At 47.6% G+C, this 25043-nt stretch overlaps 1 protein-coding gene and 1 pseudogene across 4 annotated transcripts in view; one reads left to right on the top strand and one right to left on the bottom strand.

Moving 5' to 3' along the window:
* ENOX1 (ecto-NOX disulfide-thiol exchanger 1) overlaps positions 1 to 25043 on the top strand; it is a 409938-nt gene that overhangs the window by 255271 nt on the left and 129624 nt on the right. For all 4 annotated transcript variants that reach the window (XR_016212892.1, XM_089303638.1, XM_089303637.1 and 1 more), the window contains 3 exons: positions 10244 to 10417; positions 11634 to 11840; positions 16000 to 16233. Coding sequence is in view for 3 of the 4 variants with exons in the window: in XM_089303638.1 (XP_089159764.1) it covers positions 10244 to 10417; positions 11634 to 11840; positions 16000 to 16233 (615 nt within the window). In the remaining variant the exon portion in view is untranslated. The remainder of the gene's footprint in view (positions 1 to 10243; positions 10418 to 11633; positions 11841 to 15999; positions 16234 to 25043) is intronic.
* LOC138843727 (large ribosomal subunit protein eL8 pseudogene) lies at positions 8318 to 9943 on the bottom strand (annotated as a pseudogene).

The following is a 25043-nucleotide window of genomic DNA, read 5'->3' as shown; positions in this document are numbered from 1 at the left end:
AGAGTTTAAATGGAACACAGACCTCTGTGCCTTTGCATCTCTTTGGAAAGATCACAAGAGCATTTTCTATTTCACTTTCTTAAAGATTCTGCTTGTAGGCATCCACTTGTCTTATAAAGTGCGCTATTGTGTTAACGTATAAGCTGTGTGGTTGATTTGTTCCCAGCGAATCTGCAGCCATCTTCGGGGTTTGGTTTCTCACAGAGGGAGAAAGCCTAAGAGCAGTTCTGCCTCTGGGGGGCTGGCCTTGAACATCACTTCCAGGAGAATGTTTAGAAATATCTCCAGCTGTGGATCCAGGAAGTATATTTGGGAGATTTCTTTTTCATATACTCATTACCTATACACAAGCCATCCTTCCAAAGAGCAGGTGAGCTGTCTCCCCATCCAGGGTCGCCTCCCTAACACCACGCCTCTCTGTTCATTTCCTGGGGCTGCCATGGCACAGGGCCGCAAGCGGGCTGACAGTCTGAAATTAGCGTGTCAGCAGGGCCACGTTCTCTTGGAGACACAAGGGGAACAACCTGCCCCCGCCTTCCTCTCAGCTCTGCCGGGTTTGCCTGTTGCTTCTGTCTCGCTGTCGCTGCCATCATGTGCTAGTCTCCCTGAACGTCTGCGTCTCTTCTCATGTCCTCGTAAGCACACAAGCCATATCAGACAGGCCCCTTCCTAACCCGGTGTGACCTCATCTTAACTGGATGACAGCCATAAAAACCCTGTTTCCAAGTACAGGCAACAACACGCACAGGTGCAGGAGCTGCGGGCTTTAATCTCTGGGAGTGGTTTTTGGTTTTTGGCATCCCTTATCCCAGGCTGGCTTAGCTGCCCCCTTCTCTGTGTTTCCATAACACCCCTTAGTTAAATATCTCACAGCAGGGGCCGGCGCCAGCTCACTTGGTTAATCCTCCGCCTGCAGCGCTGGCATCCCATATGGGTGCCAGGTTCTAGTCCTGATTGCTCCTCTTCCAGTCCAGCTCTCTGCTGTGGCCCGGGAAGGCAGTGGAGGATGGCCCAGGTGCTTGGGCCCCTGCACCTGCATGGGAGACCAGGAGGAAGCACCTGGCTCCTGGCTTCGGATTGGCGCAATGTGCCGGCCATAGCGGCCATTTGGGGGGTGAATCAACGGAAGGAAGACCTTTCTCTCTGTCTCTCTCTCTCACTGTCTAACTCTGCCTGTCAAATAAAAATAAATGAATAAATAAATAAATATCTCACAGCAGCCATCAGATGGTATTGTCATCTTGCTTCTGTCACTGAACTGTCATGCCCAGGAAGGAAGGGCTCATATCTTGCTACGTCATTGCATGCAGAGTTCCTGGCTGAACATCCAACACCGAGTAGGCACTCAGAAGTTTGGCAGATGAAACACTTTGTTGTCGTCACTGTGACCCTCTATGTATATTCAGTGGTGCTAACATTATGTAAGTTTACATAAATATTCATCACACATGTAACTGTACTCATTAATGTTGCATGTGATTGCCACCCTTTATTGAGTACTTACCATATGCCGGACATTATGCTGAGCACTGTTAGGTTTTTAAAGTCCCATTTCTTCCACACGAGAACATTAAGAGGTAAACATTATTCCTGTGTTTTTCAGATGTTAGAGGAGTAAATTCCTGAGGTCACACAGCCAGGGCAGGGCACAGCCAGGGCAGGGCACAGCCAGGGCGCACACGGTGTCTGGCGTGTTTGACTACTGCCTTGGGCTGTGCACACTTTGACGTGGCTTTCACCCAGATGATCTTCTGGAATACTACTATGTTGTGGCAGGTGTAGGTCATGTTCACGTTCACCTGCTGAAGACACTGAAGCCCAGAAAAGGTTCAGGCACCAGTGGGGGGCCAACCTTGTGGCGCATCTCGCTAAGCGACACCGCCTGCAATTCCAGCATCCCATGTAGGTGCCCATTCATGTCCTGGCTGCTCCTTCTCCAACCCAGCTCCCTGCTAATGACAAAGCAGGGAAAGCAGGAAGGCTGGCCCTACGTGCTTGGCCCCTCTTCACCCACATGGGAGACCCAGAGGAAGCGCCTGGCTTCAGCCTGGCTCAGCTCTGACCATTGCAGCCATTTGGAGGGTGGACCAGTAGATGGAAGATCTCTGTTATGCTCCTTCTCTCTCTATAATGCTGCCTTTCAAGTAAACTAATTAAAAATATAATTTACGTATTTGAATATAATTTACTTATTAGGAAGAGTTACAGAGAGAGAGAGAGAGGGAAAAACAGAGAAAGAGATCTTCCATCCCCTGGTTCACTCTCCAGATGACCCCAACAGCCAACTCTGGTCCAAGCTGAAACCACCCATTATACTCTGATGTCTAGATTTCAAGACCCCCTTTTAAAACTGGTTTTTTTCTGCTGTTGTCAAGATTTTTTATAAAGAATACTTGGGGGTTGGGTTTTGGCACTGTGGTGTAGATGGTAAAGCTGCCACCTGCAACACTAGCATCCCATATGAGCACCAGTTCATGTCTCAGCTGCTCTGCTTCCAATCCAGCTCCTGCTAATGACCTAGGAAAAGTAGCAGAAAATGACCCAACTGTTTGGGCTCCTGCCACCGACATGGGAGACCCAATGAAGCTCCTGGCTCTTCGTTTCAGCCTGGACCAGAGTTGGCTGTTGGGGTCATTTGGAGAGTGAACCAGGGGATGGAAGATCTCTTTCTCTGTCTCTCCCTCTCTCTCTCTCTGTAACTCTTTCAAATAAGTAAATTATATTCAAATAAGTAAATTACATGTGTGTGTGTGTTTGTAGTATTTGCAAAAAGCAGACGATGCAATGAAAAAAGCAATCATTACTAGTTAGCAAATTTAACGACACTATAGAAGAGCAGAGTTTGTCGGTTGCTATTGGAGACTACTCTCGGAGAGTCTCTCCATCCTAAACCTCCAGGAAACAGAGGGTGCCTCGTGTGTGTTCCGTGGCTTCTTGGTAAGATCGTATTTTCATCAGTGACTCGGCTGGAGAAAGGAGAGGAGCCTCTGGTGTGCGGTGGAGCCCCTACAGCCTGTCTCTGGCCGCACGTGCTGAGCATCTCCCTGGAACTTGAGAGCCCATCAGGCCTCAGGCAGCAAGAAGAGGGCAGCTCCCATCCCAGCATCCTGCCTTCTGGGACTCAGCCTCCAGGTGGTCTTTGTGCTGGGCAGGCGGCAAGAACTGGAGTAGGGAAGCAGGGTCAGCCCCTTCCCCAGGCCCAGCCTTCGCTCCTGGTTTCTGGATCCCGTCTTGCTTCTCCAGCCTGAGTACTGGGTGAGGTAACCTAATAGGGAGCCTCATGCCACTCAGCCTGTGACTCCGCGTGATGTCATTGCCAAACCCCATTCCCCTGGACCAAGACGCACCCTGGAGCAGGCTGATGGGGACCCTGTGACCCGTGGACCGAGTCCCACGCTGCAGCCGCCCTGCCTGGGCTCATGACTCCTGCTCACCATCTCTGTGTTCTGTTACTTTGAGGGGATACCCGTGGCCTTGCTCTACCTTGGAAGCTACCGTTTAGCCTGGTTACTGCTTGTCTTCACTTGTTATCCTCTTAGAACACCGTGTCCTGCCTTCTGGGTGAGATTTGTGCCTGGCCCTGGCGACTTAATCCCAGCCCTGGCAGCAGCCCGCCCAGCCTCCTTGCCCACACCTAAGCAAGTCTTGACCGGCAGGAGACGCCTGCAACCTTCCTGTTGGCTGGAATTTGGTTCTCACCCCCCCCCCCCCCCAATTTGAGACTCCTTCCGGAGGCACCCACAGGAAAGGAGCATGCTACCACCAGGGGGCTTGGGCTTGGGGAAATGCAGATGGCCTGGTGTCTCTGGGCCACAGAACAACCCTCTGACCTTCAGCAGTTTGCTGCTGTTTTTATTCTCTGCTCCAATCCTGTGATGGCCCCAAGAGGCGAGTTCCTGGCAAACCCAGGAAATGCTGAATAAACCAATGAATGCATTCGTTGATTAATGAATTAGTTCAACCGCCACTTGTCTAAAATCCAAAACATGCTCTGAAAAGAGAAAAAAAAAAAAGGGCCATGAATCAAAGTTCCCATATACGGAGCCCGGATTTCCCGTCTGGGCTTGGAGCCGGTAGGACAGGGAGGAGCGAGTTCAGGCCATGGTCTGCAGTGAACAACCCCACCTCTTTAAGGGCAGTGGCTCAGGGAAAGCACTTCTGCTGCCTTACTTGGATCCTCCCCACTGCAGTTGGATCACTCCTCCTCTTCTCACTGAGCAGAATGAGAACTGATTCTCTCCACAGCTCAAGGGACAGGTTTTTCACACAAGTCAAAGAACTGGCTCTTAGGGCTTGCAGTATCTCCTCAGCCTTCTCTTATTGGGTATATGTCTTTCTTGAGTTTTTTTTTTTAAGTCTGTATATTTGCTTTAATGACTCAGTGCATGATATACAATTACGCTGTTTGAGAAAACAATTTTCATCTGTTCATATATTGTTAAAAAAGTAATGAGTTCTTATTTTTTCAGAAAGTTCTGGGGTCAGTGTTGTGGTGCAGTGGCTTAAGCCGCTACTTGTGACACCTGCATCCCATATCAGAGCACTGATGAGAGTCCTGGCTGCTCCACTTCCGATCTGCCTCCCTGCTAATGCCCCTGCGAAGACGGCAGAGGATGGCCCAAGTGCTTGGACCCCTGCCACTGACATGGGAGCCAGGATGGAGTTCCTGGCTCCTGGATTTGGTCTGGCCCAGCCTTGGCTGTTGTGGCCTTTTGGGGAGTGAACTAGTGAACAGATCTATGATCTCTGTCCGTCTCTCCCTCTCTCTGTAACGCTGCCTTTCAAATAAATAAATAAATCTTAAAGAGAAAAGGAAAAAATATTTTCATGCTTCCCTACTTCCTCCTGTGAAATACTGGATCTCAGCTCCTTTGAGGTCTAGCGTAATTGAAGTGTTAATTCCTTCCTAAGCTGCTCGCACTGTGCAGATTGCAATAAGTCTCTCCATACCATTGTCTCAGAGAAAGCAAAGTGCACACTGTAGAGTAAGACGTTTTGCTGGGGAGTCAGTAGTGCCTTTGGTCCCCACTTCTGACGAGATATATATTCATGTGGCCTTCAGAAAGAAGGAAGGAGTCTGTTACAATTAAAAGAGAATGTAGGCACTAGACTGCTCATCTCCTTTGTAAGAAAACATCTGCTTATTATAATTCACAGGGTTCTCATCCCACGGTTTGCAGTCCTGAGTGGTTTCAGCCTTAAGTCATCCTGTGTTGGCAAACAGCAGTGAGGGCCAGGCCAGGGAAGAAACAGGCGAGGCCGATGCACAGAATGAGACACAGCGGGAGCACATGCAGTGCTAATATTCCCACAGTGAATGTTTCTGTTTCTGATATATTCACCTGGAAGCCCTTATGTTCTGCCGGTGATCCTGAGGCTGAAAGTCACTCCAAGGGGCCGACGCTGCAGCACAATGGGTTGACACCCTGGCCTGGGGTGCCGGCATCCCATATGGGCGCTGGTTCAAGACCTGGCTGCTCCACTTCCAACCCAGCTCTCTGCTATGGCCTGGGAAAGCAGTAGAAGATGGCCCAAGTCCTTGGGCCCCTGTACCCACGTGGGAGACTTGGGGGAAGCTCCTGGCTCCTGGCTTCCATTCAGTGCAGCTCCAGCCATTGTGGCCAATTGAGGAGTGAACCAGCAGATGGAAGATCTCTCTCTCTCTCTCTCTCTCTCTCTCTCTCTCTCTCTGCCTCTCCTCTCACTGTGTAACTGACTTTCAAATAAATAAATAAATCTTAAAAAAATAAAGAAAGTCACTGCATTCTGATGTCTTCACAGTTGGCATCTGGATCAGCAGGACAAAGCGTAGATTGTTTCTATCTTGAGGATGAAGTAGATTTTTAGAAATAGTGACGTGTGTCAGGTGAATAAGCAGGTTGGGCATCCTAGACAGAAATTTTTGAAATAGTCATATTTATACACAACTCTAAATCTGGAGCCAGAGACCTGGGCCCTGATTCTGGCTCTGCCATTTATTTGCTTTGTGATATTAGAAAGTTTATTTAACTGCCTTAAACCTCAGTTTCTTTGCATATGAAATGGGAATAATGCCTGTCTGATTTTCGTGAAGATTTGATGACCAACCAGAGCTTGAATCTTGTCCTGTCACTTCTAAACTTTGATGTCTTTTGGGTATCATTTTGTTTTGAGCGGGATCAGCACAGAATCTTTGGGTCTTGGAACGTTACTGCGAGAAGGAATAATTGAGTCACACAACCCAGTGTTGCAGATGAAGAAACTGGGAACCATAATTATATAGCAGGTGCCTAGAATATCCAGAAGGAAAACTTGTATTTGACATTTACATTTACAGTTTAAAAAAAAAAACAGAACTTCATTTTACGGAAGTCACAGTGGTACACTTTCAAATTCTATGGAGCTTCTAGTAAATGGGACACAGTTCCTCTTGGGTGTACAGATCAGCTTCACACATTTAATGCTGCTGAACGCAGAAGGGGAGCAGAAATGTCCAAGGTAGCTGGAGCCATGCAACAGAGCTTTCCCCAGAAAGGAAAGCTGTGGGTTGCACTTGGGTGGCCTCTGGGGGTTCTTAGCCAGCAGAGAGTATAGTTGTCCTGTCCCCTGCCTCCGGGCTCACCTTGCTACACAGGCGAGCAAAGAGTGAGGCTGTGCAGGGGGGCAAAGGCATAGGCTGCACTTGAGAACCTGGAGAAGAGGGGACAGGAAATAAGAGTGGGAATGGTTTAAGACCAGGAAAGAGAGAGAAAAGAAAAAAAGGAGAATAAGAGACAAGAAGGAAGTTTCCTTCTTGGAGATAGTGAAGGGTCACCAGGACCTCTTCTCGTGGCATCTTTCTGTCTGCAAACATTATCACACCACCACCAAGAGGAGTGTTTTCTACAAACAGAAAAACCACCAGGGGAAGGCTCTGCTTGTGGCTACTCTTGAAAACTCAATACAGAGGGCCAGCATGTGGCGTAGTGGGAAAGCCACTGCCTGTGACACTGGCATCCCAAATGGGTGCCAGTTGATGTCTCAGCTGCTCCACTTCTGACCCAGCTCCATGCTAATGCCCTGGGAAAAGCAGCAGGAGATGTTCCTTGGGCCCCTACACACACATGGGAGACCCAAAAGAAGCTCCTGGCTCCTGGCTTTGGCTTAATCCGGTGCTGGCCATTGGTGTCATTTGGGGAGTGAATGTGCAGATGGAAGATCTGTCTCTGTGTCTCTCCATCTCTCTCTCTCTCTCTGTAACTCTGACTAAATAAATCTTTAAGGAAAAAAGAAAGAAATTCAGTTGTAACTCTGACTAAACAGATCTTTAAAAAAAAAGGAAAAAAGAAATTCAGTACAGTATTCAATAAGGTTGTACCCTTAGAAAATCTTAATTATTAAAAATTTTAATTGACAGATTAAAAGTACACATATTTGTTATATACAACAAAATTTTTTGGAATATATATACTAAGTGGAATGACTAAATCTAGCTAATAAACAAATGTGTTGTTTTCAGTTAACATTCTTTGTGGTGAGGACATTTACCTAATCTTTTTGTGTTTTTCCGGAATGTTGTATCTGGGCCAGACATTTAATGTAGCAGTTAAGACATCACTTGGGACAGCAGCATCCCATGTCAGAGTGCCAGGGTTCAAGTCCCATCTTGGCTTCCAACCCAGCTTCCTGCTAATGTGCACCCTGAGGGGCAGCAGGTGCTGACTCAAGTACTCGGATTCCTGCCATCCTTGTAGGAGACCTGGATTGAGGTCATGGCTCCTGCCTTCAACCTGGCCCAACCCTGGCCATTGCAGGCATTTGGGAAGTGAACCAGCAGATAGAAAATTCGGTCTGTCTGTCTTCCTATCTCTCTCTGTCTGCCTTTCAGATAAATAAAAACAAAAGAGTATAATATCATCATTAATTACAGTCAATTTTTGTACAATGGATCTAGTGAACTTATTCCTCCTGTCTGATTATAATTGTGTATCTTTTGACCAACATTTCCCCAGCTCTCCCTCCCCTTAAACTCTGCAGCCCTGGCACGCACCATTCTACTCTCTAAAGATCAACATTTTAGAGTCCGCATAGGAGTGAGATCACGCAGTGTTTGTCTCTCTGTGCCTGGCTTATGTCACCCAACATAATGGCTTCCAAGTTCATCCATAGTGTCCAAATATGACCGAATTTCCTTCTTTTTCATGGAGGTGTTGTATTTTATTGTCTACATATACCACATTTTCTTCAGCCATTTATCTGTTGCTAAATACTTAGGTTGGTGATTTCCTATCCTGGCTATTGTAATGGTAGTGAACAAGAGAATGCCCGCATCTTTTTTTCTTTTCCTGAGGAGGATCTATTATGTCGGAGGAACTCTAGTGCTTGTGTATCCCAGCTTCGCGGCGAGTTCTTTAGCCTTGGCCCTTTCCAGCTTGGCAGTGGGAGCCACAGAGCTGGGAGCCAGGAGGTTGCTTCCCCAGTGGCAGCGGGTCTCACCCCATCTGTCATTGTTGTTGGTCCTGATGGCCTCCACCAGCTTAGCCCGAGCCCCTTTGTTCTCCGAGTTCACCTGCATGAAGGCAACAAGGGTTCAGGTCTTCCTGTGGACCAGGCACACCAGCCTGGCCTTTCCCTTGATGGTACAGTGAGCGAGGGACACCCCCCCCCCCATCTTCCGACACAGAGCGGGCGAGAGGGCAACCAACTCAGTGGGATCCGCATCGTGTGCAGTCAGCACCAGCTGAGCCTTCTTATTCTCCACCAAGGTAGTGACAGTGCTGACACCCGCCCGGAGGACACGTGGGCTCTGGGTCCACTTTGACAGCAGCTTTCTTCTCAGCATGGGCCAGTGGCCTCTGCTTCCTCTCTCGCTTTGTCCCTGGTCTATACTTGTGGGCCAGCTTCAGCAGCTGGGTAGTCATCTGGCAGTGCATTGCCTGGGTGAACTGATTAATGGCAGGAGGCACCTGCAGGCACTGCAGCCAGATATAAATAGTGGGGCCATTTGACAAAACGGGTGAGGCCCCTCTTGGGCTGGATGTCTGGTCCAGCGGGAAAGTTCTCGGGCCTCTTCTCAAAGAGGATTTATCACCTCATCGGCCTCCTGCTTCTTCATGACAGCAGGGCCCACGGCTGCCTTCTTTCCCTGGGCCTTCTTGCCTTTCAGTATCTTGGGTGGCTGGAGAAGAGAGAAAGGAAAGGGAATACGGCCGTATCTTTTTTATTTCATTGTGTTTGCGATATACCTAATAGTGAGATTGCTGGATCATATGGTAGTTCTGTTATTAATTTTTCAGAAACCCTTCATATTGCTTTTGCACAGTGGCTGCTGCACTAATTTATATTTCTACCAACAGTCTAGAAGCGTTCCCTCTACTCCACATCTTCACCAACACTTTTTATCTTTTTGGTACTAGAGGTCTTTTTTAAAGAAATAATAAATAAAGTCTTATATATTACCTTTGAAATTACTTGCTTCATTATAATATTAAAAAAAAAAAAACAGTATTTCTGCTGGAAAACCAATGCTTTCTACCCTCTTCCCAGTGCTGAATTTTTTAAATAAAAGGCATAAAAATTTCAGGAGGGTAGGCTAATTATTTGTTGATTGAATTATGGGAAGGAAATGTAATTATCCAAAAGAATTAAGAAATGTATATAGCTAATTTTATGCCTGCACATATCTAAGCCATAGTAATTATAATCGCTCTTTGTTTGTTTTTTTTTTTTTTCATCCCCTGGGGGAAGTAGGTTAGGTAGGACCTGAATGCATGATTATAAAGTGTGCACATATAAATTAAACTTTGGCAAATGTAGGTCACTTGGGTAAGAAGACTCTTTTGATAAAACCAGGTTGACAATTAGATTCACAGGGCACTTCAATGTTAAATGCTGTTCTTCCCACATTCTGGGTCATAAGGCAGTGTAAACAACACACAAAGTGAAGAAGCAGAAGACTGCATTCACGGTAATAGGGAAGCTTCATGGTGCATGGTTTTACACTTTAATACATTGTGTTCTGTTCTGCCATGTTAATATTTTAAGTAATATAATTTCCTTTTCGTGTAGGTTTAGGTCCGTCCCTCCCTCCCTCCCTCTCTGTCTCTCTCTCTCTCTCTCTCTCTCCCCTTCTGAATTAATTTTCTGTAATGCTCTACCTTATGCCAGGAGCAATTCCTGAAAAACAGGAAATATCAAGTCAAGTAATTTTTTGCAGCAACAACAACAACAAAAAAACGGATTTAAGGTTCCCCAGCCAAAAAATGTTAACTTGTGTGCTTTGCAGACTCAATCTGTGTCCCAGGCTTTGATCCAAGCCTCAACATGATGACTGGAATCACCCCCATCAACCCAATGATACCAGGACTGGGGCTGGTACCACCTCCTCCACCAACAGAGGTGGCTGTTGTCAAAGAAATCATCCATTGCAAGAGTTGTACTCTATTCCCTCAAAATCCAAGTAAGTATAACTCTCCTGAGAAAGGCTGGCTCAGAATTTTAGCTTCTTTTCTTTTTAAAAACAATTTTAAATAGTGTTGCATTCATTTTCAGATGGGCTCACCCTTAGCTGTACAGAGTGAGGGTCCCTCTCTGTATAGCCCATCTCTGTTCTCTAGCTGAGAACACAGGTATGGGGACCTGTGCATATGTCTCCCTAGGAGCTGAATAATCCACACCAGGAAGCCAGCGCTTGGGATTTGGGGATACACAGCCAACGTTGAGAATATATTTACCAATAATGATGGCCAGCATTTGCTCGAGAATATAGTGTGAAATATATAAGCCATTCCACCCATCTTCACAAATGTAGGACACAAATTCTGAAATGTGTTTTTACTGGATAGAAAATTGAATTAATTTGGCAGTTGGCAATTTGGAGGCTGGGGCAACCTACATCTCAGAGTTTCTGGACCAAATTGCCTTTGCTTGAAGGACACATATATTTGATGAAGTCCATGGGACAGAACTTTTTTTTTTTTAATTTTTAGTCTCAGATAACTCAGTGTATGGGCTTACGTAGCTAGGAGGCTTTTTTTTTTATTGCTATTAATCAAGGGTCGCCTCTTTCAAGTGGACTTTTCAGGAGATTGCTTTAGTAATCTACATATAAACCAGGTGAAATGTTGTGACAATGTACACTTTTATCTTTTTATGCAGCCGCCCCCAAATTTAATAGTGCGTGCATTTAAATGTGAATAACGACAAAGTGTTTTTTCAGGCACAGTGTTTTCCCAGCCAAGTAAGTATTGTGCTTCTTCCCTGGGTTGCGCCTCCGCCTCCTGTGTTCTGCCTTGCAGCTCCTTTATCTGGCACCAAGACAAAGCCAAGAAGGAGCTGAGGTTTTTCATCAGGTTGTCATTTCATCACGTTTTGTACTTGGTGGAAGTTTTCTCTCCTCCCCATCCCCCACCATTTCCTGGGCTTCTGTGTTAGGAAAGGGGCAATGAAATTGTGCACCCATTTGCTCTCGTCTTTGTTCACAGACAAGCATAGGCGTGGAAATGCCCACAACTAGAGGTTGGGAGGAGAGGGAAGTCAAACGGAAAAGCCAGCCAGCCTGGGATATGAGGGAAGTTGGGGCAGCTGCCCCTGCGAGCGCGACTTTCACCAGGTGAACCAAGGAAGGAGAGGCAACGCATGCCGCACAAAACCATCTGTTCTGTTGTGATTGCCAGATCTGCCCCCTCCGTCCACGAGGGAACGGCCTCCCGGCTGCAAGACGGTGTTTGTGGGAGGATTACCCGAAAACGCGACGGAGGAAATCATCCAGGAAGTCTTCGAGCAGTGCGGTGACATCACAGCGATTCGGAAGAGCAAGAAGAACTTCTGTCACATCCGCTTCGCAGAGGAATTCATGGTGGACAAAGCCATTTACCTCTCTGGTACTTTGCATTTCATCAGGGGTTTCTCTGGCATCTCCTTACTTGTGATGTTACTATGAATATGAGCTCATTCCCTTTTTGCCTTAGGGCACAATAAGGTCCTCCTAGTTTGGGGCTGAAAAGGGAGGGCTTTTGCCTTTTGCCTTGGCTGCCAATTCTGTGAGACTCTGCGAATGCACACACCTCTCCACGGGAGTGGTTTCCCACCATCCAGTCTTCAGGAATTCCATTGAGTTTCTAATTAATGCTCTCAGGCGCTTATTAGATGAAAAGCAATATTATGAGCGAGCGCTGAGTTGTTATTTCTACTGGATGTAATCCCTCTAGGGGAGTAAAGTACTGGCTCAGAAGCCTTTCCAGTTTTCAGAAGTGGATTCACTGTCTGGGCGGCCGGGTACACAGAGCAAGATGAGCTCCTTGCAGGAGAGCCTTTAGTTCCTGGGCCCTGGGATAGGGGTCCAGTGTGGCACTGCCCATTTGTGGCTCACTAAGCCTGCCCCAGGAGCCTTGTTCCTGGGTGCCAGTTTTTGTAGGAGAGCTTTCCAGCCATTGAAATTAGGCCTGATGTTGCCTTCCATTCTGTGGGCGTTGGAACAAGCCAATGGAGTCCCTCGACAAGGCCTTTGCCAGATCAAAGTATTAGGAGACTGGTGCCAATTGCTCTGCGGCTCTGGAAAGACGTATTTTTAGATTCTAGCCCCTGCCTTTCCCTCACATGCTCCAGCTACAGTCCTCGGTCTGTCATTCTCTGCATTCCACCTCCCTACTCCTGAGGCTAACAAGGGAAGGTGGGAAAAAACTACTCAGAAACAAAAATCTGAACTTTATTGCCAGACTTCACTTCATTTCTATGGTCAGCTCTTTGCCATGACATTCTGGGAAGCCCTGAGGTTATTCTAAAACCACAGAGGCTTCCCTACACTAGAAAGCCATATGGAGAGCTTTTTTTTTTTTTTTCTTTTTAAAGATTTATTTAGTGGACAGGCAGAAATGCAGAGAAAGAGAAGGAGAGAGACAGACACACAGAGAGAGATTCCAGCTACTGATTTACTCCCCAGAGGGCTACAATGGGCGGAGCTGGGCCAGGCCAAAGCCAGGAACCAGGAGCTTCTTCCAGGTCTCCCACATGGGTGGCAGGGGCCCAAGGACGTGGGCCATCTTCTGCTGCTTTCCCAAGTGCATTAAGCAGAGAGCTGGATAGGAAGTGGAGCAGCTGGGACTCAAACTGATGCCCCTGTGGGATACTAGAATTGCAGGTGACAGCTTAACCTTCTACGCCATAGCACCAGCCCCAGTATGGAGAACTTTAAGAGCCTTATTCCAATAAAGCTGCATGTTATCATCCTAAAACTAGGCTCTGGGGCTGCTCGAGGCTGGACAGACAGTATACCAGAGACAAGAGTTGATGCTGCAAGTCAAGATATTTGTTGGAGTAGCTGTCTAGAGGAAGGCGGACTCTGTAACACTCTCCCTTCAGTGGCAAGCTAGTAAGACCAACTTGTAAAGAAGCAAGGGTAGTGAGGGGTGGGAATTGGACATGAAAGAGAGTGGGTCACAGATGAGTCACAAGGCTAGTGGTTAGTTTTTATTCAGATGTGACAAAGGCAGGGAAGAGGCATTTGTTAAATGTACAGTGTCAGCAGGGTGGGAGAGAGGGAGATCTGGAAGCATTCCAGAACGGAGGGCGAAGACAGAGCATGGAATAAAGACATTTTACGACATACAAACAGCTGCTAGGCAAGTGGGATTTAGTACTGTTTAGTTCTGTTGAGTACATGGCGCTAGGTTCCACCTGCCTCGGCCTATATGATCTGCCTCCCAGCCTCCATCTTCCCATCTGCAAAATGGAAAGAGTCCCAGTACTCCCTGGACTGTTAGGAGGAGTAAATCGAGCAATGGGTATTAAGTGCTTGGCAGGGCACCTGCAATACGGAAACCATTCGGTAAAAGGTTGGTTTCTAACACAATGAACCTGAGGAAGGAGGACTGATTCTTGTTTCCTTGGACACTTCCCTGGGTCCTGGACTCTAGTTATGGCTCAAGAAATAAAGCCATCCCACCCGATTAAAACAGAGGGTGAGAGTGGATTGGAGGTCCTTTTCCACACTAACACACCTAGGCTGACAATGTCTAGCCCCATTCAGAGACCCCATTAGACCTTGGCAACGATGAACAAATTTAGACATACAGAAAGCATCCCTTTACTGAATGCCTTGATCCTGTGCTTGTCCTTTCTCTCAGCAAGGCCCTGATGGCTCCCCTGGAGCAGGAGGAGGTGACAGCAAAGTTCTCACCTCCAACCTCCCTGCCTGGGAGGGAGTCTCCCAGCCCTTCCTTGGTCACCCGCTAGAGACTGCAGCAGCAGCCCTGGGATATGGGAAAGGCAGGTTGATTGGAAGGCCAGGAAGGAAGGAAGGCACCCCTCCTGCCTGGCAGCTCTTGCCAGCCCAGGCCCAGCTGGAAGGCCTGTCTAATTTTAGGACGGCATTCACATTCACATTCGAAGGCAGAGCTAATTTTAGTCTCAGCCTCATCAGGGTCTCTTTGAAGGCCTTAATGATGATGTTTTGGTGAAAGAGAGGGTGCTTCTGGAATGAGAACTCTCTGAAAAGTGACTCTCAAAATGACAGCAGGGCTTGGCCCAGGGGGACAGCTGGCCAGTCCTGCCTGCTGTTATGTGTGCATCAGCACGGCTCGCACCCAAGGCACGTTTTGCAAGAACATTCATCCTGCTCATCTGTGATCTCTGATCCCATGGTCGCCTTTTGATGGGTTTTGTTATATCTTCCCTGAGTTTAGATAACACTGTGGAAACCTAGGCAGGAGGAGGGCTCAGTGGCATCCTAGGAATCAGATGTGAGATGTGTTATCTCCTTTGTAGCTTTTCAAAGGTCTGAAGTGCCCTACCGGGGAGAAGACAGGCCTCCACAGAGCTTTTCAGCCAGGTTTTAACCCAAAGTACTAAGCTAATCCATCGAAATCTGCCATGAGATCTTGAACATCAGCCCTGCGCAGCCTAGCATTTTACAGCTGTAGCTCATTTGCAGAGTCCTAGACAGCAAAAGTGCTTATTTTGTTCTGTCCTCTGGCAGCCTTTGGCAGTCAGGTTCCTGCTGGGACCTAAATTTGTGTTCTGAGAATCCAACTACCCCAAACTGAAGAGCAACCTCAAAGTCAGTTCTTCTTCATTTGAAGTTAGGCCGGCTGGCTGGTTTCAGTTCTGTGTGTATTGATGCCTCAGATCATGTTTCTGCTCCTAATCTTTATACGTTGGGCAGCTCACAGCAAATCCCCCAAAGATTTCCAGGCTTTTTTTTTTGGGGGGGGGGGTGTAGCCCTGGGCTCTTACATGCGGCTCGTGTGGCCGTCAAAGACTGCGTGGACAATTTGTGTGGTGCTGCATTCCCGATGGGGTGCTGCAGGTCTGCAAGGAAGCCAGCGGTGAGGCCTCCCCATTGAAGGTGAAATATTCTCTTGCATGCCCCAGCGGATAAGTGGAAATAAACCAGCATTGCAAAACTGCCCTGGTAATTGAGGCTTTCACAGCTGTGGAGAGAGAGAGAGAGAGAGAGGTAGAGAGGGAGAGAGAGAGGGAGAATTGAGCGGCAGGCATTTTCTGGGAGATCGGAGCAGTACCCTGCGAGCGAGCTGGTCTGGAATTTGCATTGTAGAGCTTTTTAAACATCATAGATGATCTTTACTTAACTCATACGTCTTTCTAAATGGAATTTAAGAGTGGTTAGGTACTTGAGTCACAGTGAATGGAAAATAAAAACCAAAGCCATCAAGAAGGTGGAGAGGAAAAAAAGGGGTGGGAGAGGGGGAGACCTGCCAGATGTGCTTCTGAGCTTCCTAGAAGGCAGAGGGAAGAAGGAGTGGGGTAAGTCTCCTAGTTCTTGAGATCATTCTGTGGTGACAGTGGTGTGGGGCATGGTGAGCGCCCCTCTGAATTCCCCGAGGTTGGTTCACCCTCCCACGGCAAACAGGCGTAACCTCACATCTTGGAATCGCCCGGGAGAACGATAAACTGCTTTCCACCAGTGGCGAACATGGCCTCCATCAGGGAGACCAGGGAGACCAGGGAGCACCATTAAGGGCTGGGCCAGGAAGGGCAGCCCGTATGCTGCTGTGCTGTGACCAGACTTGCCGTCGGTTGCAGGTTACCGGATGCGGTTAGGTTCTAGCACGGACAAGAAGGACTCGGGCCGCCTGCACGTGGACTTCGCGCAGGCCAGGGACGACTTCTACGAGTGGGAGTGCAAGCAGCGGATGCGCGCGCGCGAGGAGCGGCACCGGCGCAAGCTGGAGGAGGACCGCCTGCGGCCGCCCTCGCCCCCAGCCATCATGCACTACTCGGAGCACGAGGCCGCGCTGCTGGCCGAGAAGCTGAAAGGTAGGACGCCCCTGCCTGGCCTTCCCCGCCCCTGGTGAGCCAGCGTCTGCCGCAAAGAAAAGTGCGGGGCTCCCCTGGCGCCTGTCTGTCCTCCCTACACTCACGGACTTCACAACAGTGGGGGCCAGGTAGAGGTGGCAGGCACCTGGGCCACAGCATCCTGGTTGGGACAGAGCCCTGCCGGTCTCCAGCACTTGCCACCTGTGTGCCTCGTGGATGCATGTGCACTGTCATAGCCTAATTCCCTGAATGCTGGGCAGAGGGGTGGGCAGCACTAAGCCCAAAGGCAGGCAGGCTGCTGTCTACTGAGCCACTGCTGGATACGGCCACCAGGGGACCCAGAGGTTCCTAGTGCTCTCAGAGCCTCGGTCCATCAGACTGGAGCCTTCCTGGTGCACATCAGATATGAGCTCCGGGCCATGGAGGGTGGCAGAGAGATGCAGACTTGAGTCCCAGTCTTCAGAGACGCAGTTGCAGTGACACTGGTAACACCTACAGTGTGGCTAATTGGAGAAGGAGCTGGTGTTGCGTTCCCTCTGATGTTGGCGCTCTGGGAGATGATGCCAGGTAGAGGCTAAAACGCCTGCCCCAGGGGTGATGACTGGGAAAAGGCTGGGTTAGGATGGTCTGTGTGTGTGTATATGTGTGTGTGTATGTGTGTGTGAATTGAGTTCTGTAATAGACAAAATTGTGTGGACTGAGCAACATCTGGGTATCTCATAAGCAAATGATGCCCAGACCCTCCTTGGATCATGGTGTGCTGTCTGGATTTACTGAGAGAATGCAGGTCACACTGGCTAGGCACACAGAGGCGTCTGTAAGTTAATAGTTGACAATGATATGAAGTGCATGGCAAGATTGCCAGCCGGGGAATGTGTAACCTGCTTAAGGAATGTGGGGCAATGTTTATGGAGGTACCTTCCCTTCCCGGAGGAGGCAGAATCTGAACTTTTCAGGATAATTTTTTTTTTCCTGGAGGAAAAGGGGCATAAAGGCATTCTAGTTAGAGGCTGGACCCTAGGAGGAGAGACACTCAGAGAGGCGTGGGGCACAGGAGCTGCGTGTATAGAACACGGTGATGCTGGGAAAGCCATCTGGGGCCCAGTGCTGGTGCCCTGGAGGCCACTGCTGGATGTGGGTTTTGTGCATGAGCCATGGAGAAGGCACGCCAGATTGCTGATGAGAACACTTCCAGTGTTCGCTTGCATGGCAGGTGTATTGCTGGCGGCATGTTAGGTGGATTAAAGGTGTTCACTAAAACCAGCAGATACAGAGCTGCCGAACACCTAGGTTAGGAAGGTAGGAAGCTGACATTCTGTGCTTAAAAGGCAGCCTGTGTACTCTCGCCTCATCCCCTGCCAAGTCTGGGCCACCACCCCTGTTCACCTGCGGTTTTGCCCCTGAAATACCCCTGTTGTAACCTCGTGGTGTTTCTTGCTGATGGTCTTGCCCTGAGAAGGTAAGGTTCCTGCAGGTGGATACACCGTCCGTGACTGTCCCTTTAATAAAAGGCATGTACAGTGCAAATACAAAGTCTCGCTTTCTCATTCAGTCTGAAATCCATAAGGAGTGACTCAAATGAGAATGAGCAGCGTTCTCAACTAGGACTCTTCACTAGAACAGACAATTTTTTCTTTAATATCCAGTGCATTGTGTAATGCCACCTTACAATCTACATAGACTAAACTGCATTTAATTGTATGTACACCGAGCAGTGAGAGAAGCTAACACTTCGGTTCCGTGACCTCATAAAGGAATTTCGGGAGAGTTTGGCATTGAAATTCTGTTATTTTTAAGAAACCAGCACAGAAGTGTCTATGCATGTATGAGGTGTGTGTGGCATTTGCCTCTCCTTTTTAGAAGATAGCAGATTGGGATGTCAGTTTGGTAAAGTAATTTGCAAGCCTTGCCATTTCAAAAATATATATTTATATAGATGAGTATAATTTGCAGAATTCCGAAGCTGTACCTTTGCCAAGTACCGTGTGATCCCTTGAGGAGAGAACAGATTGGAAATTTTAATAGATGGCTGTTACAGTAGAATGAACTAGCCAAGGATACATCTTAGGCAAGAGTCAGGTAATATCAAGCTTGACAATTTCAACTCAAGCACAGAGTTTGGAATATAAACAGCATTTAATTGCTTAGGAAATTGGCTGCCTCGGAGAGGAAACCCGCGCCATGCTCCCTATAACACGGCAAAGCCAGCCAGGAGGAGCCGCGGAAACTGCTTCCCTAAAGATGATTTCACTGATGTGGGGATATAAAATGCAGTCAAGACCCACGGGAAGGAAACCTGGGTGTGAGAGGAAATGGAAATGCAATCTGAAAATACTTAATTGGATTTGATTTTGTTCCCTCCCTGGAGAAATCTCCCTGTCTTAGGTTTATCACACACACTTTCCCCGCTACCCTACATCTTACCTCTTGATTCTCACACTTTCTGTTTTGGAAAATCCTCTTTATTCCGTAAACTCTGTACAAGCCAAGCTTTGATCACAACTTCCAAGGTCCTCTATGTACTGTCTGGTGTGAAAACCAGGCACGCAGTAGGGGGCGCGGGGGATTGATTCCTTTCTCCCTCCTTCAGCTATCTGAACCTGTGGGTTTCTGGCCAGTCTTGCTACTGGGTGAGCCTGGACCTACATGAAGGTGATATGTGTTCAGTCATCCTCCTGGTCACTCTAGAGGCAGCACTGGGGCCATTTTACCACGTGCCTGGCACTGCACTGCTCTCAACCTTGAAAGGAAAGAAAGTAGTGGACAAGCCCTGTGGCACAGTGCTAGGGTTCTCGAGTGATGGCGCCATTAACAAATCAGTGTGCGCTCTCTCCTCCCAGTAGTGCACTGTGGTAATAACTGTACATATAATAACCCCATACTGCAGGTGACAAGTACAGGTGCCATCTTCCTGGGAGAGAGTCCACTGGGCAGGGCTGGGGTAAGAGGGTGCAACCTCATGGGTACCAGGTCACCCCATTCACTGGCTCCTGGGCCTCCCTAACGGAGCAGGTCACCTAGCATCTGTTACGTTAATACACACATTCTGAAAAGGAAAATTAGTGGGCATCCTGCCGATTAAATAGATATTGTTCTGAGACAATTGAGCTTAATGAAGACGGACTGGGAAGTAACTGCTCTCGGCCCAAGGTGTATAGCGTGGCTTTGAGAAAGCGAGAAAGAGCTCAATAGCACCATAATTACACTTTATTGGAAACAGTGGCACCAGGCAGATGAGATAATGAATTTCAGTGTGTCTGACACAGGCCGTCCACCCCTGGAAAAAGACTGTGTCTGGACGGTGGGCGGGGGAGATTGATTAGACTGCGAGGAAGGATTGTACCCTAATTCACGGGGGACGGCTGTGGGCAAGAGCATTGAAAAGTTTCCATGTACTTGTGTCCACCTTTGAAAAGCTGCACGCAGGCTTTCACAAAGAGTTTCTCTCTGCACCAGGTGAGGCTCTGACAAAGCTTCCCATGCAGAGCCCTTGGGCTTCCCTAACGTGACATCAGGAAGTCAGCCTTGGGGGAGGGGCCTTCCTGGACGCTGATTTGCATATTGAACAGCCCAGTGTCAGCATGCTGGAGGGAGGACAGGGCAGAAGCGGGACCAGCATTGTACTGAGGTGGTTGTAAATATTTATGGTCCCGTGAAAGTGGAAATCAATAATGCGATGAGCCAAGTGGACGCTCCATTAGCTAAAAGCCAGGCTTCCTTCTCAGGGTGCAGGAAGTACAGAGGCCTGTTTGAGAATCACTTCCTTAGGCGTTACTAACCCCCAGAGAGGCAAGATAGACCATGCTATGTAGAATCATTTTTTGCTTGATCCCAAAGCAGGAATAATCAGTCCATTTTCATATTTCCTCCTTAATTTTCTCAGTTTTATAGATACTAGATAGCTGGGGACATTACGGGTATGTGGTGGGGTATGAGAGCATTGGCTGTGTTGTGTAGCCCTTATTACTGTCTGTAATTTTGTTAATGTGTGATTAATTGAGCAGCCAGAAAATAGAGCCATATGTAGGGAAATGTGAAATTTGGGGAATGCCTCAACCATCCTGGAGTCCCCAGTCTGCTTGGATTAGTAAGTGGTTATATGCTATAAGCAAGTCCCGGCTATCGTCCAAGCCAGCAGTCAGCATTCAGTGGTCAGGTATTCAGTGTGGTGGTTAATATGCCATGTGGGATGCCAGCATTCTATATCCTAGTGCCTGGGTTCAAGTCCTGGCTCCTCGCCCAATTTCAGCTTTCTCCTGATGTGCGTCTTGAGAGGCAAGGACTGGCTCAGGCAGTTAAGTCCCTACCACCCACATGGGAGATCTGGATTGGGTTTCTGCCTCCTACCTTTAGCCCGGCCCAGGCTCAACCATGCCGTACATTTGGAGACTAAGCAAGCAGACAGGACGTGTGTGTGTGTGTGTCTCCATCTCGCTGCCTTTCAAGTGAATAAAAATAAGCATTTGGGGCCGGCGCTGTGGCTCACTTGGTTAATCCTCTGCCTGCGGCACTGGCATCCCATATGGGCACCGGGTTCTAGTCCCAATTGCTCCTCTTCCAGTCTAGCTCCCTGCTGTGGCCCGGGAGGGCAGTGGAGGATGGCCCAAGTGCTTGGGCCCTGCACCCGCATGGGAGACCAGGAAGAGGCACCTGGCTCCTGGCTTTAGATTGGCGCAGCTCCGGCCATGGCAGCCATTTTGGGGGTGAACCAATGGAAGGAAGACCTTTCTCTCTGTCTCTGTCTCTCTCTCTCTTTGTCTGTACCTCTACCTGTCAAATAAATAAATAAAAAATCTTTAATAAAAAAATAAGCATTTAAGAAACAGAACTCAGTGATAACTGTGCAGATACCTGATTCAGTGCGTGCCTGTATGGAGGTCTCTTTGGAAGGAAGAGTTCTCTCTATTTCTGTGGAAACATGAAATCTTCCTTCTTGTTGTCCCCCTATACACCCAGCTACAAGCGAAGAAACCAGAGTCTTATCTAAGCCTTATACTCAGTGCTCATGGCTGGCTTTTACCCATCTACCATTCTGAAACCCAAGACTGCCTCTCCTTGTGGACACACAGGGAGAGGAAAAAACTCCTTTCCATCATATATATATATTCAATATATATATTGAAAGTCCCCCATTGCCTGTGATCCTGTGGCCCTGCCCAGAGTTCAGAGATGCCTGTGGCTGGGGGAGGAGCATGCTGTCTGGTAGTTGTTAAAGAACAAAAGGACAGAGAAGTCATGACTGTCTTACCAATATCAAATGAATGGGTACCAAGGACTTTGTTTAGCTCGTTAACCAATGAGGGAACCAGGAAGAGATTAAAACTGGCTCAGATTAGAATTTGCCTCTTGTCTAAAGATGTAAATTTTGCACTGAACAAAAATTGATGTACATTGCCACAGAGAAGGACTAGTGACGTTGCTGTCACTTTTCTATAGTAAGTATTCTGTTCCTACAGAGTTGGGAACAGAGGCGATGGGAGGTTCACACCCCTGGAGAGTCCACTTCCAGTCCATGCCCAGATTCCACGGGGAGGAGCCCCAGTAATCTCTCAGCCCATCTCCAATTCCTGGCACTTTGTGCTTTTCCTTGATAAGGGTAACAGTTATTTTTTTTCTTTTTTACAAGATTTATTTATTTATTTGAAAGGCAGAGTTACAGACAGGCAGAGAGAGAGAGAGAGGTCTTCCATCTGCTGGTTCACTTCCTAGATGGCTACAACAGCTGGAGCTGGGCTGATAAGAAACCAGGAGCCAAGAACTTCCTTCAGGTCTCCCATGTGGGTGCAGGGGCCTAAGGATTTGGGCCATCCTCTACTGCTTTCCCAGGCTATAGCAGGGAGCTGGATCAGAAGTGGAGCAGCCGGAACTTGAACTGGCACCCATATGGGATGCCGGCACTGGAGGTGACAGCATTACCCTATACGCCACAGTGCCGGCCCCAACAGTTATTCTTTAATGGGGGTGGAGTTCAAGGTTATTGCCTCACAAAAAAAAAAAAAAAAACACTTCAAACCCTTCTGATACTCTGTGCTATCTCAGTTGCTCCTTTCTCTTTTAGGTCTTCATTATCTGTTAACTGAGTCATTTCTCCCAGGGTTTCTCAAACCACGGTGTGCATGTAAGTCACCTGGAGTACAGTGCAGATTCCCAGTCAGGAGGCCTCAGAGAGGCTGCGTCTGCGATTTTAACAAGCTCCCGAATGATGCTCATGCGTGTGGTCTTTGAATAGCAAAGATTATCCTATCTGCAGCGTTTAAATGCCAACTGTAGGCCAGGTGCTCACTAAACACGGAAGAGAGAGAGGGAGTGGGAGGTTGACAAAGTCTCAAAAACCAGAAATGAAAGGAGACGGCAGACATAGAGGGGTAGTAATCATCACAATACTATTTGTTCACCACCGTGCTACTCAGTGCTTATTATTTTCCCAGAATTAAAAATGCTTTCGGAAATACTTTTGAATTATTTTGATAAGCCAGTTGGTGCCTTAATACAGAAGCTCTGCTCCTATGGGATTATCTGACATCATTCTCAACTTAGATCACCAGTGGTAATGATTTCAGAGACCTGAAAGATAAAAACCCAGCCAGCTTAATTGCCACGAGAGCACTTATCTCTGATAGACAATAGCCTATGTGAAAATATCTTCAACATGAAATTAAAAAGTTTCCTGACAACTGTGAAGCTTCCCAACTTTTATCCATTAACTTCATAGCTTTCTGGTACCAGTCACTGCAAATCTCTTAGAAATACAATGTGATACTACTCCAAGTGATCAATTTCAGGTCACAATAGACCATAATGATAGGTCTAAGAGTCAAATGGATCACATAAACAAGACTAGTGTCTGCTAATACTAACTAATAGAATTTAAAAGGGAGAGAACGATCCAACATGGGAAGCGGGATACACAGCAGACTCATAGAATGGCAGATGTCCTAAATAGCACTCTGGCCTCAGAATCAGCCCTTAAGGTATTTGGATCTGGCTGAAGAGCCCATGAGAGTATTTTAGGCATGGAAAGCCAAGACACACTGGCAAAAAAAAAAAAAAAAAAAAGAAAGAAAGAAAGATCTCTGTGAGTGAGAGCCCAGTGGAAAGAATGGAGGTACCATTAAGGAATGAGGTACCTTTCTCTGAAGGAAGGAGAGAACTTCCACTTTGACAATGGCCTGGTTGAAATAAGATCAAAGTCGGCGAGCTCAGGGGGCTTCCATGGCCTTGGCAAATCATGACTAGAGCCTGGGGAGATTGCTGACGCCTTAAACAAGAGTGTCAGTTTGTTAAGTCAACAACAGGAGTACTGTGCACTTACTCCTCATGTAGGATCTCTATCTTTTTTTTTTTTTTTTTTTTTTTGACAGAGTGGATAGTGAGAGAGAAAGGTCTTCCTTTTGCCATTGGTCCACCCTCCAATGGCTGCCACGGCTGGTGCGCTGCGGCCAGAGCACCGCGCTGATCTGAAGGCAGGAGCCAGGTGCTTCTTCTGGTCTCCCATGGGGTGCAGGGCCCAAGCACCTGGGCCATCCTCCACTGCCTTCCCAGGCCACAGCAGAGAGCTGGCCTGGAAGAGGGGCAACCGGGAAAGAATCCGGTGCCCCGACTGGGACTAGAACCCGGTGTGCCAGCGCTGCAAGGCGGAGGATTAGCCTATTGAGCTGCGGCGCCGGCCAGGATCTCTATCCTTAATGTGTAGTTCAATGTGAATTAATGATATGACTAGGGCTCAAACAGTACTTGGCACTTTGTGTTCTGTGTGGGGGCAAACTGATGAAATCTTTACTTAATATATACTAAATTGATCTTCTGTATATAAAGATAATCGAAAATGAATCTTGATGTGAATGGAATGGGATTGGGAGCGGGAGATGGGAGGGTTGTGGGTGGGTGGGAAGTTATGGGGGGAAAAAGCCATTGTAATCCATAAACTGTACTTTGAAAATTTATATCTACTAAATAAAAGTTTAAAAAAAAAAGAAATACAATATGATAGAACACAAAGTACAAAGGGAAAAACTCGGGAGATTGAGATAAGTTTTGGAAGTCTTGTCAGTCCCTCACAACTGGGCACAGTCAGTGCTTTAATAGCTGAGTGTGTGAGGAATGGTGGAAACAGAGCAGAGAGACAGCTGATTCATCCCAGGGAGCAGGAAGGTTCCTATAAAAAGGAGTTGAATCTTGAGCAGAGGCTACAGCTAACCAGGGGCATGGGAATGGGCGGGCCCTAGGATGAGTGCATGGCAGGTGCTGGGAAGGCGTGGCTGTCATGTTTATCCGATAGGAGCGTGGCACGGGAGTGGGGTAGCACAGGAAGGAGGACATGGCAATGAAAATGCCCCAACCAGGGAGGAAGTCGAGCGAGCAGACCACTTACGTTAACCCAGGTGTGAGGTTGGGAGGACCCTGATGAGAAAACACTGGGCAGTGTCTACTGAGCAGCTGGCCCATGTTCGTGTTGTTCTAGACCCGTGTACCCGACTCTTCCTGTAGCTCCTAAACGGCACTCGTGTTTGGACTTATACCTAAGCGTGTTCACAGAAAATATTTGGAATTTTTATAAGTGCTGCTTTAATGTGGTTTTTATGAGCAGTGTTAATTTCCTTCCGCATGAGTAGCTTTAATAACGCTGCAATCTAAATCCTGTTTAAGTTAGTTTATATTGTTTTCTGCTTTCTCAGTGATCTTTCTACCAGATACAAAATTGAATTTATAGCTGAATATTGAAAATGACCTCTCCCACTATACTCCTATAGCCGTGCAGAGGCTTAGGCATAATTAATATAAATTAAAGTCACTTCTTACATGGCAACAAA

The sequence above is a fragment of the Oryctolagus cuniculus genome, chromosome 9 (genome assembly GCF_051225735.1).
Source record: "Oryctolagus cuniculus isolate XC-2025 breed Fujian yellow rabbit chromosome 9, ASM5122573v1, whole genome shotgun sequence".
NCBI lineage: Eukaryota > Metazoa > Chordata > Mammalia > Lagomorpha > Leporidae > Oryctolagus > Oryctolagus cuniculus.
This window is presented reverse-complemented; position numbering and strand designations above follow the sequence as displayed.